This window comes from Takifugu flavidus, chromosome 7 (genome assembly GCF_003711565.1).
Source record: "Takifugu flavidus isolate HTHZ2018 chromosome 7, ASM371156v2, whole genome shotgun sequence".
In the NCBI taxonomy this organism is placed as follows: domain Eukaryota; kingdom Metazoa; phylum Chordata; class Actinopteri; order Tetraodontiformes; family Tetraodontidae; genus Takifugu; species Takifugu flavidus.
The window spans coordinates 8,540,497-8,561,452 of record NC_079526.1 but is presented as its reverse complement, the minus strand read 5'-3'; the positions used below and the strand labels follow the sequence as shown (position 1 = coordinate 8,561,452).

The 20,956-nt window shown below is 45.4% G+C and overlaps 1 protein-coding gene and 1 long non-coding RNA gene across 2 annotated transcripts; one reads left to right on the top strand and one right to left on the bottom strand.

Moving 5' to 3' along the window:
• Positions 1-237: 237 nt before the first annotated feature.
• On the bottom strand, positions 238-18,767 carry qsox1 (quiescin Q6 sulfhydryl oxidase 1). Its single transcript, XM_057038218.1, has 13 exons — positions 18,313-18,767; positions 17,437-17,537; positions 16,459-16,507; positions 16,245-16,347; positions 16,053-16,143; positions 15,800-15,945; positions 13,471-13,608; positions 13,254-13,383; positions 8,632-8,754; positions 7,516-7,654; positions 5,840-6,016; positions 1,715-1,876; positions 238-1,604 (listed from the first exon to the last, which is right to left on the bottom strand). The coding sequence occupies exons 1-13, from the start codon at positions 18,605-18,607 to the stop codon at positions 826-828; spliced, it is 2,433 nt and encodes an 810-aa protein (XP_056894198.1). The 5' UTR covers positions 18,608-18,767; the 3' UTR covers positions 238-825.
• Positions 17,453-18,261, top strand: LOC130528630 (uncharacterized). The gene is made up of 2 exons (XR_008951341.1): positions 17,453-17,665; positions 17,741-18,261. It is a non-coding gene; the product is annotated as an uncharacterized LOC130528630 (long non-coding RNA).
• Positions 18,768-20,956: the final 2,189 nt, after the last annotated feature.

Here is a 20,956-nt window from a genome sequence, read left to right as displayed (position 1 = left end):
TAGGATTTAGTTTGTGCTGCACAGCAGATGGCAACAGGCTTTTTTTCTTCCCGTCCAACCTCGGGCGCTTTAACCCCCCCGTTACTACACACCACAGCCCTCACCAAAATCTTGTTTTGTCCAGAAATGTAAATCTGCAGTGAAAAATATCAGTGAGCAAATCAACATCTGGGAGAATCAAAACAGCACAACAGCAGGAGGCAGAAGGATGAAAAACCCCAGGAGGCGCAGAGAAACTTGTCATTACAAAAATAGGAATTTAATTGATTTACATTGAAAACGGATCTGGAAAGCTTTACATGAGGGAGACCTGCCCAGTGTGAACACACACGCGTCATTCTGCAACATTCCAAACACAGCTCGAGAAGCTGCCGACTCAGCGCTGTGATGTAACAATTAAAGGCTTAGCGCAACGCTCGCTAGGGGCGACCGTTTTAATCAACTGGTGGGCGAAGATATCTCATCTAAAACATTCAAATACTTTTACTGGTAAATAATGTGGCAGAAACATCACATTTATTTGGTCATTTCCGGAGGTATTTGCTGAATCACTCGTCAGAGACACAAACCATAAAAACTCACACGATTCTTCATTTAATCCTTCACAAGTGGTCAAACTGAATCAAAATCACACATTAAAAGTAATTCTAAGCAAAAACTAGAGAAATATACAGCTTTATGCACATTTTCCAAAGTTGGGGTGATTAACTTGGAGCACGGATTAAGTGTAAATTTGAAAGTTTAAGACGTTAATCTACGCGACGCCCCTCTGCGATCGCACCTCTCTGCTGATGACCCTCGACCTCAGTCCGTGGGAGCGCCGTATCAGGATAGGGCTATTTTAGCTTTCCGTAACCTGAGGCGACTTTTGAAGAAAAGGTACATGACCAGAAGACACACGCAGGACAGGAAGTAAAGGATGACGCACAGGCTGATGTCCACCCTGGAGAAGCCGATGCTCAGCGCAGACATCCACTGGCGCTTATGGCTCCACTCCTCCTCGGTTAAATACCGACCCACCAGCTCTCGCTTCGGCCGCTGTTTTGTCTGCTGTTGTGTGTCCTGGTCCAACTCTGCCTCCAGAGGCTGCAGGCCCACCATCCCAAACCCCGCGTCCAGCTCCATGCCCAGTCCAAACACGGGCCCCGGCTCTGGCTCCTCCTTCCTCTGCAGCGTGCGCTGCTTGACGCGGCTGGAAGCGGCCAGCTGCATTGCCTTGGCCTTGTAGTGCTGGTTCACAAAGGAGTCCAGGTCCACAATGTCTTCGCGCTGCTCCCGCATCCTCATCCCCACGATGCTGGGCCTCCTGCGGACCTGCGGCCGGGCTTCACCCATCATTTCACGATTGGCCCAGGTGGTCGGATCGGACGCTATCTCATCCGCGGTTGCTCCTTCGCCTCCTTCTGCCTCTTCCTCGGCAGCAGCCTCGTCTTGCACCTCCTCCTCCTCCTCCTCTTCGGAGTGCACGGTGGGCTGTGATGGCAGAGGGAGGGAGTCCGAGGCCTCCCTGGCTTTCCTCTCCGCACGGTTCCGAGCCTCAACAGCTTGACTGGCATGTTTCTCCCTCTGTTTTGCCAGGATCTGGTTCTCATCTTCCAGATAGTCTGACAGGAGGAGAAAAAAGAGATCATGAAAGGACAGAGAAGCAAGCGCAACAAATGAGGTGGTAAATTTTCATACTGGCTTTGAAGCAGGCCGGTTTATGCAAGTGTACCTGTGAGAATACGCTGGGATGAGTAGTAGGACAGGAGGAAGGATAGAACCTGGTCCTGGTTCCAACGGTGCTCTCCATTCTCCATCACTGAATGGCAGGATGGACACATTTCTGGGGAGGGCCACTGGATCTTTGGGAAGTTGGGGTCTTCGCTTAAAGCCCCTGCAGGAATGAGGAAGAAGAAGGAGCACGTCTGTACTTTAGGTGGTTTATGGCGATTGGTATGGCACACGGTTTGCTTAAAAATGAGTCAGGAATCAAATATTTTCAATGCTGGAGGAATTATGAACAAACATGTTGAAACGTGATGCCGATGGTGAGGTACATGATTTCTTCAAAATAGTAATAAACCATTAATGTCACCGTAAGGATAAATATTTTCTGCTACTTGTTGGGCTGTTTCAAAATAGAAGATTCTATATCTAGATTATATTTTAATTTTATACTGCCGAGGTGTGCGCTATATCGGTTAAATGCTTTTTTTGATGACACAATACAATATATTCCAGTTTATAAATGAAAACTGACAATATTCTCCATCCAATAAATAACTTACCTCTAAGAGATAGAGCTGCTGTTAAATAATAGAGATTGGAAAAGTAACAAGTGACCAACACTGACCTGCCCATCCACTAGAGCAGACAGTGTGCTGCTTTATTCATTGTTGCTCTTATTCTGGGTGTGTGTGAGGATGCTGAGTGCTCTGAGGACCGGATGCAATCTGGGCTGAACCCATTTGATCCTGTCACAGTGCTCATAAAAACCTAAGTGCAGATATGCATATGTGTACGAATGTGTGAAAGGGTACATATGTAAATCATCTGTCTGTGTTTACGTGCATGTAATCTAAGGATTGGGTGTGTGTGTGTGTGTGTGTGTGTGTGTGTGTGTGAGTGAGAGCGAGAGAGTGACTCAGTTTAACAATGATCAATGGGCTTCTGGGATGTCCCAGTGGAAGGGTGCTGAGATAATAGATGTGGCCACCCACTGCCTCCCCCCCCACACACACACACATGCTCACACACACACAGACACACACACACACACCAACAGGCAGCAGATCCTGGTACACACCTGCTTCGTCTCTTCACAGCCCTTTGAAAGAGTCCAATCACCAAATTGAACATGAGAGCAACAGAAACCTCAGAGGGGAGCGTCTCTGGTAATCAATTAGAAACTTTTCCATTTTGCACAGTTCCCTTCTGCACCCACCGTGCACACTTCCACTCACACCCAAACAATCACATGTTCGCTCTCCCTCCCTCACCCATCTACACAACAGAAGAAAGGGCATCTTAAACACTGCACCCATCAAAAACACACATATTCTGGTAATAAACCTCTCAATGTCACCAACAGGCTATTGTTTGTTTGCCTGTGTGAGTGTGCGTGGGCGGCAGCTGTGTGTGTGTGTGTGGTGTGTGTGTGTGTGTGTGTGTGTGTGTGTGAGTGAGAGCGAGAGAGTGACACAGTTTAACAATGATCAATGGGCTTCTGGGATGTCCCAGTGGAAGGGTGCTGAGATAATAGATGTGGCCACCCACTGCCTCCCCCCCCACACACACACACATGCTCACACACACACACAGACACACACACACACACCAACAGGCAGCAGATCCTGGTACACACCTGCTTCGTCTCTTCACAGCCCTTTGAAAGAGTCCAATCACCAAATTGAACATGAGAGCAACAGAAACCTCAGAGGGGAGCTTCTCTGGTAATCAATTAGAAACTTTTCCATTTTGCACAGTTCCCTTCTGCACCCACCGTGCACACTTCCAATCACACCCAAACAATCACATGTTCGCTCTCCCTCCCTCACCCATCTACACAACAGAAGAATGGGCATCTTAAACACTGCACCCATCAAAAACACACATATTCTGGTAATAAACCTCTCAATGTCACCAACAGGCTATTGTTTGTTTGCCCGTGTGAGTGTGCGTGGGCGGCAGCTGTGTGTGTGTGTGTGTGTGTGTGTGTGTGTGTGTGTGTGTGTGTGTGTGTGTGTGTGTGAAGCAGGTCTGCAGAAGGTCTGTCACTTTACAGCACTGTCAATTTACAGCCTCCATCACCTCCATCCCTGATTCCTCCTCCTCCTTTCTGCCGCTCAAGATTAATCTTGGTCATATGCAAGTGTGTATGTACTCAGCATACCATACTTTACATAAAGGACACATCAATTTTACTCAGGCCAGGATGTGTGTGAATCCTCACATTCTAATAGGCACACACACAAACACACACACACACACACACACACACACACACACCCCAGCTTTCTTTCCTTATTCTAATCATCTTGCTGGGTTTGTTTGTGGCCAGGGTGACTTTAGTCATAGCAGCCATGCTGAATATTGAGATTGCCACAACGGCCTGTCACACCGACGCCATAGTCGCCGTGCATACATATTCATCATGCATAAATATGTTTCCTTCAGCACATAAAACCAGCTTCCTCAGCACTAATTCTGTAAGTGAAGAACATCTAGATTATAGCAGATTCGGAGCCGTCATGGCTGCTGAACCTTTTCTCTTTATCGAATCAGGTGGCAACAACATCATACAGCAGGAATCCTGCTGATTATATTATTCTGCTGATGCTGATGACACATTTCACGATAACCTAAACAACCTAAACTAACAACTGGCAGGTCACAGTCACATCCGGCTTCCTTGATCCACATGAATATGATAGTTTAAGAATTCTTCATTTATGCAATGTCTGTTCCATTTCAAAGGTCATTTAAACGGCATCATTTGGAAATTTGAAATTTTAAAATGGTCAATTTTCTTCCAATTCACAAAAAAGAAACGCAAAAAGAAACGCAACGTCATTTATTTATGATATTTTTCCACAAATTAAAGATCATTTTACAGTTTAGCTTCAGGGTGTGTGGACATAAAACCTCGGAGGCATGATTGAAAATATGCATGAAGCCCGTGAGAGGCGCCGCTTTTGTGTGTAGAAATGTGAATCAGTCTCAGCCTGTTGACAAGCAGCAACAAGACTGAGCTGCCACGGGTCTTAATTCAGCTGCTGGGATGTGGCCGAGGGCCCTTGGGCCTCTTTGTTGCCAGCTAAATTAATTGTTGGGCTGCTTTACAAATCGCTGCTCTTTCATGCATGGCTGCTCCTGAAAGGAGGGGGTGGGAAGGCCTGCTAAAGAGCTCCTCTTTAGGCGTGAGGGGAGAGGAGGAGATGAGAGGATGGAGACACGGAGTGAACTCTCCCCAGGAAAATGACTCCTCCTCCTGGCTTCTGATTCACCAGACTCATCCCCGTGGACCCCGGCTCACCCTCCACCCCGCCATGAATAACACCCCCTGCCACACGCCACAACTTGACCCGAGCATGGAGTGTGTGTGTCACAGAGAGGGGGAGAAACGGGAGCAGAGTGTGTGGCTTGTGTCGTGGTGTTTGCCACCTGCTGTCGCATAATACCTTGGGAATTGTGTGTGTGTGGGTAAAGAGGGCTGCTTCCTGGGGGACCCATCCAGTGATGATGCTCCGCTATTACTTGTCAAATGGGGGATATAAGCCCCGGGGGACCCCGAGAGGAATGAGGGAAAGACCACTACACAGCGAGAGGAAGCTAGGGAAGATGGATGGATGAAGGTGACGGGTTGAATAGCGTTTAAGTGTTTTGGGAGCAGACGGGGATCCTTCTGGCCCCTGCTGTTCGGGACACAAGCTGCTCTGAGATACGAGGAGGGGAATCATCACAAACAAAAGACAGCGATTTAACAAAGTGGGCCGTTAATGACGGGCCCGTGCCCAATAAAGCCATACGAACACAGAGCAGCGAGGAGGGACGCACACCAGCGAGAGTGAGTTCAGGTGGGAGAAACAAGCAGTTCAGCAGTGAGAAGCTCTGGAGAGAGAAGGGAAGAGCCAGCGAGCCACAGAGGAGATGACGGGCAGAACGGGTGGAGCAGCGGCAGGTGACACGTGGAGGACGAAGACAGCTGCCGCCATTGTTGACAGTGATGCCGGGACTTTAACTTAAAGCCAGCTCAACTCAGCCTATTTTCTCAGTGGCTCCCGCCTCAGGACTGACCTCCACCGTATCACGATATCAAGTTAAAAACAGTCCAGCGGTCGAGCTGGAAGACTCCTACCTGCCAATCGGTTGTTGACTAGATTGTGTCTCTTCCAGAGCCACAGCACCGCCGCCGACAGCGTGTTCACCTCCGACAGACCCTTTTGAGCCATCTCTTCAAAATGTTCGGCGCACTGCCTGCAGCCGAAGAAGTGGTGGACGTACCCCCTCATGGTGCTCAGCACCTCTTTGGCATCTGTTGGGAGGGGGGGGGGGGATGATGCCACAAAAGTAAATTAGTTTTAATGACATTAAAACCAAACTGATAATAAAATCGGCCCACCTGCCAGCAGGAAGAAATTAACCACCGAACAAAAGCAGTCACGCGACCCTTTTAATCTGCCTCTCACTATCCATTAACCAACCGCGGCGCTGCAGCCACAGAGGTGTTAACGGCAGTCCGGGGTTCGCTGGATTCCCACGATTATATGGGCCAGGAGTTATGGAGAGCTGGGTTAACCCTATATTGAGATGAATAATCTAGGTGATGGGTAACTCACTCTGGAGATTAACAGTTAACCCTCTGTGTGAATGGTGGCCAGGCTGGCGTCTCAGGACTTCAGCAGGCCACAAACATATTTTTCCTTCAGCGGTTCGGTTTTGTTCTCAGCTTGGCTGGACCTTCAGTTGACTAATACCAATACTAACACGTTCACGCCATTAGTCGCCTGAGGAGCAGTGAATGGCCGCTCGTGGCTGAACACATTCGTGATTTTATGTTAATTCTTGTAACATGATGCTTCCATTTGCACCTTTTCTTTTCCAGACATCCATTATTTGTATGGAGGTGCAGTAGAACACGAGTTAAAAGAGGGAGAAAACAGCTGTCATGTTGGGCTGGTTCGCTAAAGTGAGATTCTGAACGCCGGTCGACGGTCTGGCTGTGTTTTAGATGCGATATCTAGCGTCCAGTGTTTATCGGTAGTTTCAGCCAGCAGAGATGTGGCTGCTGCCGGAGCAACCGACGCCTCCACTGAAGGAATTTTTTTGATCAAACAAAAACAAAAAGTTTCATCCAGGCAGTGTGAAATGAGTGGAGACCAACTGCACTGTTGCATCCATGACTAAAGTCTGTCTTGTATTTGTGCTGAATAAAGGAAATTACTTGATACTTCCCATTTAAAGCCTGAAGCTTTTTTCTAAATATCTTTCTTAAAAATGAATCATTCGTTTTATTTCACAGAGAAAGAACGCCGACTGACAGGTCTGTCTGCTTGCATGCGCTCATTAAGCCGACGGTCTGTGGGGGCCAGATGGACACCCACTTTTGGCAAAGTCCCTCTGTGGGTCACATGGTGGCCCATAAAACTCGGGATTAACAATGCATGCGCATGTACGTGTGTGTGTGTTGATTAACCACTCACATTCCACTAATCTAACATAATCTCTTTTGCACAGTCACAATTAGGCTCAGGTTGAGCAGCAGGAAATGACAAAAACAGAAAAATTCATCGTAAAAAAGCACAAGTGTGTATTTGTTTGCATTTGTTTCAAAACCGTGTGTGTGTGTGTGTGTGTGTGTGTGTGTGTGCTATTGGACATGCTATGTACCATGGACATTCAAGGAAATGTGGACATCTTGCCTGGTCCTTAACAACTAAAAAGGACAGTTTGAGGGTTCAGGCTTGGCTTTAAGGTTTAGCCTAAAATTGGGCTTATGATAAGGTCAGGGTAGGTGTGTGTGTGTGTGTATACCTGTGCCTTCAGCTTTTTTTGCTTGGACAGACAGAACATGGAAGAGAGTCCACACCCCACAAGGATAACCTCTGAAGTGGGGCTGTGAACCCTGACAGCCCACCCACCTCGCTCCTTGAGGCAACGTCGTGTTTGGGGACTGAGGAAAAAGGAGAAAATGGAATCAGGAAAAACAAAACAATGAGGTTTTCAAATGGATAATCCTAGTGATTCTATGTCTGATTTCCACTGTATCTGGTTGCATTTCCCACTCTGACCATACAGAACAAACCTTACACACATAGTAACACTGACAGGAAGTAATGAGGGGAAAAGGACTGAGATGTATGGGAAGAAAAACAAGAACAAAGCACAGCTCATTCTTTTTTAATTGAAATGTTTGCCTAAAAAGAGCAGCCGGCCCAGCATTACTAACTTCTCCAACTTAATAAGAGGCAGTTCCACATAGTTTCCCTGATCGATAACCAAAGTCAATCTCAGGTTAATGGCTAAGCCCTCCGCTAATGAACAGGAGCTACCCTGATCTCTAACCGTGAGCCACGCTTAAATCCAATAGCATATTTTCTTTGACATAAAGTCGTTTCTCTCGCCACACCCTGCTTCCATCGCTGCCCTGATTGACAGGGTTACTCACATGTCAATAGTAAAGATTTTGGGGTGTGTGTGAGTGTGTGTGGGCACGCGCGAGTCCATTTCCTCAGAGGCGAAGTCTATTTATACCTTCCCATCGATTCATTGATCCATTGATTTGTGCACTAAAAGCTAATGATGCATCTAAGTGACTGTTTCAATTTGAGAGGGTGGTACACTGGAGGCACGCGGGTCGCTCCAAACCAACAACACACACCCTGGCCTCACAGCCTGCATTTTTAAATGTATAGGTGTTTATTTTAATCAGACCTTTGGTATTATCAGATACTGTAAGTAATGCATAATGTCACTCAGTTCCAGTGTCCCTGAAGTAGTTTTAGACTAAGGAGCCAGGGAATCAGGTGACCTTGGACTGTTCTGCTCCTTGCTCAGTTCATGCTTGCAGGCTTGTGGGTGCCGATTATGCTCTTGACTAAAGTGGTATTCCGTTATTAAAAGAAACGTCCAAACTCTGTCTGGACTCACCTGTGCCCTGTTGTCTATGATCTTTTCCAGGGCCTCGTAGGAAATCTCATCACCAGGCTGGTCCTGCAGCCAAGAGTTCAGCGACTTTAGTAGGTTCATCACCATTGGACGACCTGGGAAGTACTGAATTCAGGACACAACAAATGAGAGGAATACAGTCAGCGTTTGGGTGTGGCAGATATAACAAATATATACATTGAGTTAATGAATTTTGTTATATTATCTCTTAATTCTCACAGCACTACACACTTTCATGTGGAATTCATTCACAATCACACTTATAAATGTTCTGTGGCCTCCTGATAAAAGTCAAAGGAAGGAGCACCACATAGGCCTCGTCACATGCTCATTAACTGCCCAATTACACTCATCCATTCAATTAAATTCAGGGTGAACCATCTCATTCCACATGTAGAAATGAGTTTCTCCTGACGTCCAGCTGGTTTATGCATGACCACAGGATGAGTAAAAGCAAGAAGAGGTGACAGATGAAGCTTTAGAGATTTCCTTTGCTCTGTGTTGGCAGCTTCATCCAGAGCGGGAACAGCGACACCCACAGGAAGATTGTCGTTATAGCAGCTATTCAAGAATGCGCTTTAAACTTGGTAAAATAAATAAAAGGTAATAAAAGAACCTCAGTGTAGAATCTCGAGATGACTAAGCTCAATAATATCTATTGTATACTTGATTCAGCACAAAACACCATAAAATGTAATATTAAGTTGCAATGCTTGTAGAAATAAATCTGCTGTTTTCATTCACACAGATTTTCTGTAACACAACACATGTCTGTCTTAAACTAAAGAAATGCAAACTCAAGTTCTTTCACTGACTAAATGCACAAAAGTTGCGCTTTTCCTTCCCGGCAGCACTGAAGACTCCTTTAGAATACAACAGTAGCCGAGCTTAAGCCTCTTCCTTCAATAAGATCCGTTTCCTAAGCCACTAACAACCACTTAACCACTGTCTGCTCACTGCTTTACCCTGTTTAGTATTGCCATTTTTTTCAGACTGCCATGGTAACAACCACAACTGGAAGGAAAGACGATACTTTAACTAGCAGACGTCATGAGCAAAGACAAAGAGGAGATCCAGCTGATGGCTGTCTGAGACCAGTGATGACAAGCACGTCTCGATTCATACGACACTCACAATAGAAACAGCTGATGTACAAATGGGAAAAGGCACGTTCATATATTTCAATAATTGTGCCCCCCATTCTGCCAGTAAGCCACCATATACACTATAATTCTTAGAAAAGAGGAGCCATTTTAAAGCAAGAAAAGAGTTCTGTGGTGACACATTCCGGCTGAACATTTAGTTCTCCTCCTCCATGAATTTACCTTAGAAAAAACAAGACACATTTGACTGAATCACATCCAGGTAGATGAAAACTTGCTGTAGTTTAAGAAGAACACACACAATTCTAAAGCTGGGATGCAAAGAGCCCACAGAGGCCTCTGATGTGTGGCGCTCACTGCTGAGAAAGTGGTATAATAGGTTTAGGTCTTGATGCCAACCTGTCAGAAAAGCTCATTAAACGGCCGTATGAATTTAACCAAAAGAGAAAACGCAGGTGTTTTCCCCCTAATGGGCTTAACTCAGCATCACCACAGCAACGCTATTCATGAGCTCCTTAGATCCGAGTGTTCAGCTCTGTCCTTCCAACATATCAGCAGGTCAAAAACTGCTGCCCTCGATTAAATGGGTTGATTTCTCTTTAATATTTCCGCATCCAGACAGGAGACAAATAACAAAGCAGCCATCAAGAGAGAAGGAATATTTCTGTGTTCCTGCATCATCTATCCAGAATACACTGCGTATGCAGAAATGGCACAGGAGAGTCATCCTCAATGCTATTTATTGCTCAATCATTATTAAATTTGCTGACTAAAAATGGTTTACTTTTGTTTTCATGGAATCAGGACAATACACACACACACACACACGTCCTCAGACAGACACTCATTCCTCCCTCCTCACATCCCTTCTGCTCCCATCCCAGTTGGACCATGACAATCCCCTTCACCCTGGCAATATGTCATCCCTGATCCGATTAGTATCAGCAGCACTTGAGAAACCACAGGCTCCATGTGGCGAGGGTCCCACGAGGGAGGCATCTGCTGCCACACGGCACACAGGGCCAGCCGGGCCTGAGGCCGAAGGGAAGGGGAGCAAGAAGACGCCTGGATGGAAACCGCAGGAAGTTCAATCCATCTCACCTATTTTGGTTGGCAAACATTTGCAAACGATAAAAATAAATAAAACAAACACCCAATTTGTAATACCATCTATTTTACACAGCGTAAAATCCAATAATCAGTGTTTATAGAATATTTTGTCTGTACAGGAATAGATGAGCATCTCATCCTAAGCCCTGGCGTGAGAAGGACAGAGTCTGGGTTCCTATAGACCAAACCCCCCCTCTTAATTCTTTGTTTTATTCCCCGGCCCCTCTGTCCCCTCTGGGCTGAACGGCTTCTTTCAAGAAAAGCAGGATAGAGGTGTAATCCTTAAAAACCTCGCTATAATGCTCTCATGCCTCACAAGATCCACTTTTTTTTAATCCTCATATACATGTAGAGGGCTCATAAATCCGGCTTCAGCCAGACAAGACAGTAAATCTAGTAATATTTGGACAGCATGCATAAAATAAATAAGCACATCAAGCGACTGCCGTGTTTGCATGTTTACGTGAGGAGACGCTGCGAAGGGATGAGTGCGGAGGAACAAGAAACAATTGTGGGAATTGAAATTCTTGGAGAGAAACACAAATCTCCTTCAAATTAATATGGGCAGCTAACAATGTTTTCCACTCAGATCTCAAATGTCGGCACAGAACAAAGAGCAATATTTAGACAACGAGGTGAGTGACGGGGAATATACGTGCAGCCAAGCTTTAAAAAAGTGGGGAAATTAAATATGTCATTCTTAACATAAATATGGAAAAATTAGGTCGTCTATATGGCTTCTGGAAAATTGATGCTTTTTAAAGGACAAATGATTCATCCATTAATTAAGAAAAGTGATGGTGGGGATAATTGCGATGGCGCTTTTACGCAGGCATGACGACAACATGCAGAATTAACCATGCAAATATGACCTCATGCATGCAAATAGGCTTTATGCTGATTATTTGCACCAGTGGGAATTTTAAAAAGTGCCTGATGATTAAGGTAAGGCGTCACCGGTGTGAAACAATGACACGCTGTGGTCAGGACGCCGTGAGTCACTTTCCCTGTAATCTAATCACACGACTGACGAGGAGAGACAGCGTCAGATTTTCACACACTCCGGCAATCAACAGGGAGAGGGGAGCCACGTCGCCGCATTCTCTATCAACACGATGAACATCGTCAACAGTAACAGCAGATGAGGAGAATTCACCTTTATCAGAAACCGTGAAATAAATCACTGTTACGTTTCAAAGTGCACCACGCTCATTAGAAATCTGTCCCAGTCGGCCTGCTTGTCAGACGGACTCCTCCTGTACGTTCCTGCCTCTTTGTAGTGAGATCACTCAGACAAACCACAATAAGGACTGTCACAGTGTAACAATGATGACTCCCTCTGCAGCACAAACCTCGGCCGAGAGGCTGAGGGTCCATTCTGGTGGGTGGACCGGCTAAAAATACCACTGGGACCTGCTGCTATTGACTAAACAAACTGGAGCTAATGGGAGGCCACGGTGCTCCACAACCCCCCCCCCCCCCACACACACACACACCATCTAACCAAACAGCTAAACAGAAGCTCGCTACAACGTCTCCCTGGAGAGTGAGATATAATCAGAGAGATTGGTCGCACACTGGGTCAGCAAGACGTTCGAGGAAGGAGGCTGGCGGGTCAGGCCTCGACAACACGCGTGTGAGGAGGGAGTCAAACAGGAAACGCATCAATAAGGTTAGAAAATACAGGCTAAAGTCATAAAATTGCGTATGAAGTGTAAATGAAAGCTAATTCATATTCAATTCCAGGGAATTAGCAGTAATATGTTGAAAACAACACAAAGAAGCTGATTGTGTGGAGAGCTGGGTTGTTGTGTACATGAGAATGACAAGAAGAAGAGTGGAGTAGTGAGCTGGGATATCACATGAGGGTTTGCTCATTATCATGTCTGCGTAAACAGTTGACAGCCTGTGTAGCCTGGCTTGAGAACTCCTCACTTGGGTCAATAACACCCAAGAGAGCATTTGTTCTTCCCCTCTGCTGCATCAGCTTCAATAGGTATTTATGTCACGCAACAGAAGACAATTTGACAAGAAATGTTATTTAGTTCACGGGCAAAGTATGCAGGGTTTTTTTGCTTTATACAAACAGAAGTGACCGTGTCAAATCCTGCCAAAAAACTTTTTAACCGATGGGAGAACATTCTGCTGTCTCACTCTCCATCTAGCGGCAACTTGCTGTAACTACAACACAATGTTTATTTTTCGAGTCGTTATTTTTTGTGTCTTAGACCAATAATTCTTTTCAATAAACAAATTCTCTTCAGAATACTTTAACTATTACACCTTGTGTCTGCGCAGTTCGAATGATTATCTTCTCATTTATATTATCATTTTCAAATAAATTACCATTTTAGATAAAAAGTATAATGTATATTAACTGCATAATGTTACCTTCACCAAGACGGAGATGTACTTCTTAAGGGACACCAGAGCATGTCCAGAGAAGACACTGTGTGCAGCCAGCTCCACGCGCAGCGAGTAGTCCAGCGTTGACTCCAGGTCTGCCATGTACACCCGGGACCTGGGGTACGCAGCAAAACACAAACGCGTGTCAGCACAAAATTAAGGAGTGGAATCGAAGTTCTGGTGCTTCTTGCCACGTTTATACCTGTTGAAGGGTCTCCAGGGCTCGTCTGTTCTGTTGGTGAGGCTCTCCACGGTGTCTGGTGGAGGAGGTTTCCCTGATCGCACCACCCCCGGCAGCCGCTGGAGGGCGTACGAGTAAAAAGTACGAGCCTGGATGTTGCTGAAAGAGGAGAGGAATCATTTAGTTCTTTATTTCACTTGTTGCGGTCTATTCTTGTGTGCATTTATGTGAATAATCTATTGTGTCTATTTAATCCTGTTTTGGTATCAGCAGCTCCCTATCATAAAGTCAACTGGGCTCTGTATTTTGTTACATATATTTTACATATCAAACACTGGGCAGGTGACACCACCACAGTATTACCTTGAAAAATAGAGACAGAAGGTCATTTTGCTGATTATTAGATAAAGTGATAACCCCGCAACTAGAACCAGAAGCATTATAATGACACTTCTCTCTCCCAGCAGTGCTCAAATCCCCCTCCTCTCATTTGTCGAGAGAGGAGATGAGAGGGGGGCAAACTGGAGCAGGGTGGTAATAAGGAGGATGGATACCCTGGGCCCACGCTCGCTCACGCCAGTGCAGGACTCAATTACACCTGCACGGCTGGTGGGAGTGTACAGATGTGGAGGCAGAGTCATTCATCCAGTGATCCCCAGAGGTGTCAGGCATGGCAGGCAGGAAGAGGTTGGCTTGAGGGGGGAGGGGGGCATTCACCTGGGACCACTGCACATTATATGCATGACGGATGCAAGACGCCTGTGTGGATGTGAGACGCCCCGTGCTTTTCTTCTCTCTTTCCACTCACACACACACGCACATGAAACAGATGCACAAACACTCACTCACACACACTCACACACACACACACACAGAGGCCTCTCCCAGGATCAATCTGACATTCAGCGATGATGGGGGCCATCTGTCGTCGTGCCTAGCTGGGGCTTGTTTGGCAGGTGAGGCCAGGAAAGCAATGGCATTGTTTTCATGCAAGAAATTAAAAACCTCCCCTCTGTACAGTGATGGAGATGAGGGGGGCTGGAGGGGGAGAGAAGAGAGGGTGAATAAATAAATCAGCAATAAATCATTTCCTTTTTGCATTTGTCAACTAAAAAGAGTCCTCTTTGCATGCCAAGTTATTGAAACGGCCAAACAAAGAGGAGGAAAGCGCAGATGAATCTGGGAGGTGAGGAGCGATCAGCGGCGCTTTATGACGGTGAATAATGGAAGGCAGTGTGATGCTCGGATCCCATTACAGAAGCCAGATGTTCAAAAGTGTTCTCATGAATAGACTTTGGATAATGAGCTGATGACAAAGGTTTCCAGGAGAAAGAAAATGTGTTGCAATTGCAACAATCAGGAGCAGAAGGAAGTAAACCTGGGTGTTAGTGAATTTTAGATCGCGCTCAAGACGCCATAGTTGAAGACTTTATAGTCAGAATTGACTGATGATTGCGTCATCCCCTCCAACGACACCTGCCAAATGTGTCTCTGCACGTTGTGTCTCCAAATATCTGTGTTGTTTTGATCTGTCTTCTGTTAAAGATCTTAACGTGGACTATTGGACTTTTGAATTCAGAAAGTAAACATCAATGTTCCAGCTGCCACCTGCTCCTGTTTATCCAGCAGTGAGCTCAGTGTCATGCGTGGTGCGGCCTCTCGCCGGTACAACACACCCAGCGAATTTATGACACCGAGTCTGACGTGGCAACCGTCAAAAAATAAAATAAAATAAAATAAAATCAGGGAGTCTGATTATCCCTTCACATTTAAATAAATGTTCCTTCACATCTAAATAAGCCTCACGTGATCAGCAGGACACGCTAAATCCTCCAGAATAAATGTTCTTTGTTCAGTCCCCAGCTGGTTTGTTCCTCAACTTTCAGTGTGATTTGAAGACGTTAAGGGCGGCTGATGCTGCTTCTGCCATCCTAATGCATGTCGATCAAAGCCAGGCCGATAAAACCCTGGCTGTCTGCAGGGCCAAACGACCCGGAGCTAAATGCAGATTCTTTTGGGGTTTTTTGGCCAGTGTAAAACACACATAGAGATGAGCCTGCAGAGCCAATCACCTGCACTGCAGTTTAAAAGATGCTTTCAACTGAAGAAGGAAATATTAAACCAAGGAAGAAAGGAAACGGTGACATTTATGTGTGTTGGATGGATGTCAAAGACATTTTGACTGTATGTCTTATCTTTTTAAAAGTCTTTTCAAACATCTCTGAACAACTAAAGCAGCTTGTTGCTGTGCTGTGGCTGTGCTAATTGCTGCTAAATATAAACTCCACTTTATAATTGAATATTTTTTCCTATGGTGTCTATTGTTTTGCAGTAGTGGTGAGATACTTACACCTGCAGTCTGGTGAAGTTGCCTGATGGGTAGTAAAGGTAGCAGGATGGGAAATCGGTCACTCCCAGTTTGGTTACCAGCCCTTCCTCGGTGCTCAACACTCTTCTGACCGCAATGTTCTCAAACTGCAACAGGTCCAGAGTTACCTGAGGGACAGCACAAAGGAGACAAATGCAAAGGGACCAGAGTGACAGAGCAGCACATGCATCTGGACGGGATATACATGCAAATAATATAGCTGAAATCAGGTTACCTCACGACCAATGTAGGATTTATCATCCTCAAAAATGAGGGCGAGATGTTGAACGTTGTTGGTCTCAAAGAAGCTGTCGATCTCTGCTTGGCTGAACACAGAGGAGCAGGAAAGAAACCCACGTCAACGGGACGTCTGACGAAATCAGAGCTACTGCTTTCGGTAAAAACAAAAAGCCCTTAAAATGTTAACCTGATGGGCTCCAGGGGTGGGCAGGCGGGAGGCCACGGCTCTTGGTGCTTTTCCAGTTGGTCTATGATTCTGTGACGGAGTCCCCGAACGTCCCGAGGGAAACCTGGAGGTTTTCAGCCGATACACACATTATCATCCAATCAAATCACATTATTGTCACGCTGGGAAAGGTGAGATTATTTCTCCTTGACCGTGTTCATGTGTGTGGTTGTACCTTTTAATGACAGTCCCTTAGAGCCCTCTTTGGAATAAGCATGAAAGAACTGTAAAATCAAAGAGAAAGAAGGTCTTTATCACTAAAGGGGTCCTTATACAAGACCCAAAGTGATGTTTGTGTGTGTGTGTGTGTGTTGTGTGTGTGTGTGTGTGTGTGTGTGTGTGTGTGTGTGTGTGTGTGTGTGTCCGCAGGTGGGTGGGCAGCTTCCTTTTCTATCCGCTGTGACCCTTAAAGCCTTCCTGGTTAAAATGAGTTGCAGATGTTGGAGAGCCAAGTTTAAGTAGAAGGAGCTCTTTGTTTTGGGGCTCGGTTGCTCCCGATGAGGCTACAGGGAGACGATGGCTGACAGCAGAGATAAAAACGTCCGCAAAAAAAGGGACCGTAAACCCTCAGCATGCATAGTCCTACGAAAAGGTCATTTGGAGCAGCACTGTAAAAGCACCTCTTCACAATCAAAACATGACATTGTTGCAGAAACAATCAAACGATTTAAAGAGTATATACACATCTTTAAAAGGAATATCTCATGTAGTCAGGAAATGTAAGAGTTTTTCTCCACCCCCCCCCCCCCCCCCCAAATATATATGTTAAAAAAATGAGGGGAAAAACAAGTGAAGAGGAAATCAAACATGCTGTTCGTCTCCTGTAATTCTGACGTGCATCATAAGTGGGGCATCATTTTTATATTTGTGCAAAATCAGATAAAATATTACTTCGAGAACAGCACAAGCTATAACAAATAAGTAAAAGTTTAATGTCTCCAAAATGTAAGGTAGAGGACGGTTTGAGTTGCACCGAGGTTGGGATGATGCCTTTAACCAATCACACCTCTGATACGAGTGCTGTCATGGCAACTTGGTTGATGGCCATAGAATTCCTTTCCCATTGGTGGCATGACAATAGCTTTGATGGCAGATAAAATGGACGAATGGATCTAATGAAGCGTGTTTTCCTACAGCTCCCCCAGCCGGGTACCTTTAAGGTGGGATAGCCCTTGATGCCGTAGTCAAAGCAGAGCTGCCTGGTCTCTGTGGCCGCGCAGTCCACGGCTGCCAGATCCACAGCAGGTTTCCACTCTGAAAAGCAGAGCACAGTCAGGAGGAAAGGCTAAAACCAAATATTCCTGGACTTTATCCTGCTCCCAGCAGCGAGGACCTGTGCCGTTCTATGCCAGATGTGCACTTTGGTACATCAATACCAAAAGGTTGGTATCGACAAGGAAAAAAAACAGGAATATTGATTAGTAAACACAGCAATTAGTCCTCCTCCTCCCCCCCAGGCCTGTTTCTGCTGACGCTGGAGCAGCAGACGCTCAACAGGACGTACAGGAAACAGCGCGATCAGTCATTTTGAAAGCAATGTTTGATTTTTTATCTCGAAACAGTCTGTTCCCGGAGATGTTGCTCAGACAAGAACGCGTCCTGTCTGTTTTGAATGTGAACGTGTTTTGCTGTGACCGAAGTTAGTCTGATAGCCTGACTTCGCATGCAGGTTTGTCATCGCAGCGGGACAGAACTGCACCCGCTGTTCTGGAGCGTCCGGGCCCGGGGAACTGGACTGTCAGCCCGATCGCGTCCATGATCACGGCTGGGTGGCATTTCGTTGGCACGCGTCACACGCAGACATTTTCAATGATGCGGTGAGCAGGATAAACGCATTCAGGAGATCACATGCTCAAGTTAGCGGATGGAAACAACAGCTCGTTTCGGTGCGCACTTGCGCAACATTTTAATCGGAAACCAGTAAATCATGTATTGTTTAAATAAACCGAAACAATAAACAGCCATTATGCAAGACTAAGCATCAAACATGTTTAAACTCTTTGGCGACGTGCAACAGCCCCAGACCAACCTTTGATATCTCTCGCCAGGCTTTTGTAAACTGGAGAAAAGGCGACACAGTGTCCGCACCACGATGCATAAAATTCGGCAACTATAGCCGCCGTGGAGTTGACCAACACCGTCTCCACACTTTCCGCATTTAAGGAGATGATTTGGTCGGTGGCTGAGTAGAGTCCAGCCTCGGTGGCGGAAGGTAAAATCAGGTAAGTCAACAGCCAGACCGCAGTCGTTGCTCTGGTTCTGCGGCGGTGTGTCTGCGTTCCTCCGGCGCACCGAGACGTGGCACCGCCGCGGCGCTGCGCCATCTTCCAGGTCCGAGCTGCGTGAGCTTTCACCTCTGAAACTTTTCACTCTTTCTTCCCCTTTCTCTGACCAGCAGGCTTCTCGGTTCCTCCCCCTGTCCAACTCCCCGGAGCTCCGCTTATCAGAAGCCAAACAAATAACCAAACGATTTTTGCCCCTGCTCGGCTCTCATACAAAGAATAATCACGCTTCCCTCATGAGATGGGTGGTTCATGAGTGCATTACTCAGCACTTACATGGTAAAAGTACTAGATATTATATGTGGCGGTCGTCTACCGTGTAATGATCACAATATAGGTCAGAAACTATGAGATGAAAAATATTTTAGATCATTTTCAATCATCGATAAAAGGACAAATCACTTACAAGATGGGGGTATTACTCAGAACATACACACCAAAAGGCTTCTTTATGCAGTAGAATTATGCCATTTAGTGATTACAATTGATCCAGAACATGTGGCAAAATGTTATTTTCGTTTTATTTCCCATATCGCAGAAAACTCCCATTTTTGTTAGGAGATGGACATTTTACGGGTAACATAAACAGACCACAGGTAATCAGACAACCTGCAGTCAGTATTTGTCCAGTTAAACCAGTACAGTAAAATACAGTTTAAGTTCAATAAAGTCCAACAGCGCTGTTGGCGCTATTACCGTAAGGCCGCGAGTATTTGCGCACACTAAAACATTGCAGGCCTATGACATTTCCAGTAAGGCCTAAAAAACAAGTAACTCCCTGCCCCCCCCCCCCACACACACACACACACACACACACACACACACACACACACTTTAAATGTGATTCTAATCGTAGTGTAGAGGAAGTTGTACAGCAAGAGGAAGAGGAAACACTGAAAAGAAGTGTAGTGTCATTAGTCTAATATGATAGTCTGGTGGAAGCAAATTATTTCTTTTCATTTTTAAGTCTGCATTTAAACCTATCATCTATAATCTATAATGATGACAGGCGGTGGGTGTCCTAACCTATGTCAGAACGTATATTTTTATACATATACGTATATATGTTGTGTGATAATTAAATAAGGAAGATTGGATATTGATATGTGACCAATCCATCAATAATTAATGTTTCTTTAACACTTCCTGTCCATCTTTTACTACTCATTGAAAGAAAATGATGTTCTGTGCAGTGCTGCCCATACATGTGACCTGCTGTCAGTCATTGGTTCTGGTTCCTGTAGTGATGGTGCCCAGTGTCAAAACCAAGGAGACAAATGAGTTTAGATCTTCAGAAATCCAAGAATAATTTCTAAAAATAGAAAAGATGAGCCATCAGAACAGCAACTGTTTGTGTTTGTAACAGTAGGTGGCCTCTCATGAGTCTAGCTGCTTTGCTTGTGAGGAAAAATCTCCTGTGAGAAATTAATATGATTATGAATTTAAACTTCTTAGCAAACACCTCCAGATTTGTGGGATTTCCCCACATTTACCACACAGTTGACGCTCAAGGTTTGTGCCTGAAATGCTTCGGCATCCTCCCCTAATGTTCTCTGCATATCTTCTTGATCTCTGAGATTTTAAACGTTTTGCCTTATTTGAGTCCTTAAGCCTTTGATTAAGATCTTTGACCCATGGTCTTTGATTTAATGCTGAACGTCAGTCACTTAAACTCTCCAATTGGTGGTACAGAAAATAAATGTCAAAAGTTAAGGTGCTTTTCCACGACAGTGTTGGCTCATGTAAACACAACTCAGTGAACAAGGTGCCTTCATCGTCAGTCTTGACAGGAAAGACGGAAATTGTAACACAATAAATTCTTTACTACAGCGGCAAAATCCAATATAGCAAGACCACCGAAAATGCACCCATACCCTAAGTACGCACACGGCACACTACTGACACACTACTGACACACACAAACAACATAAGCAACGCCACCATTGGTGTCGTTTAACAAATGTAGGTGACAACCCAGTTAGCACTGGTGGCTCACTAGCCAGCTCATTGTCTGCATACAGGAAAACAAGGTTACTTTCTAAAATATACTTGTTTGTTCAAGGTGAGCTCACAATGAATGAGCAAAGACCTTTGCACAAAAAACTTCCATTCCTTTCCGTTCATCCCACTTCGTATTTATGTCCACTACTTCCTCCAGGTAAACTTCATTTTGGGGCCCGCTGTGTAGCTCCATCTTCTCTCGTCTTGCTGATGACCCATAAAGGAACCAGAGCTTGAGGATGAGGTTCCCATTCCAACTAGTGGTTCCTGAACCTGCATCACCACCGAGAAGTAACTACATTTTCTAGACACATTTAATACAATATCGCTTCAGAATCAATGAAAGAAGCTGCACCAAATACTTCATCTGTAGAGACATGACAGACATGA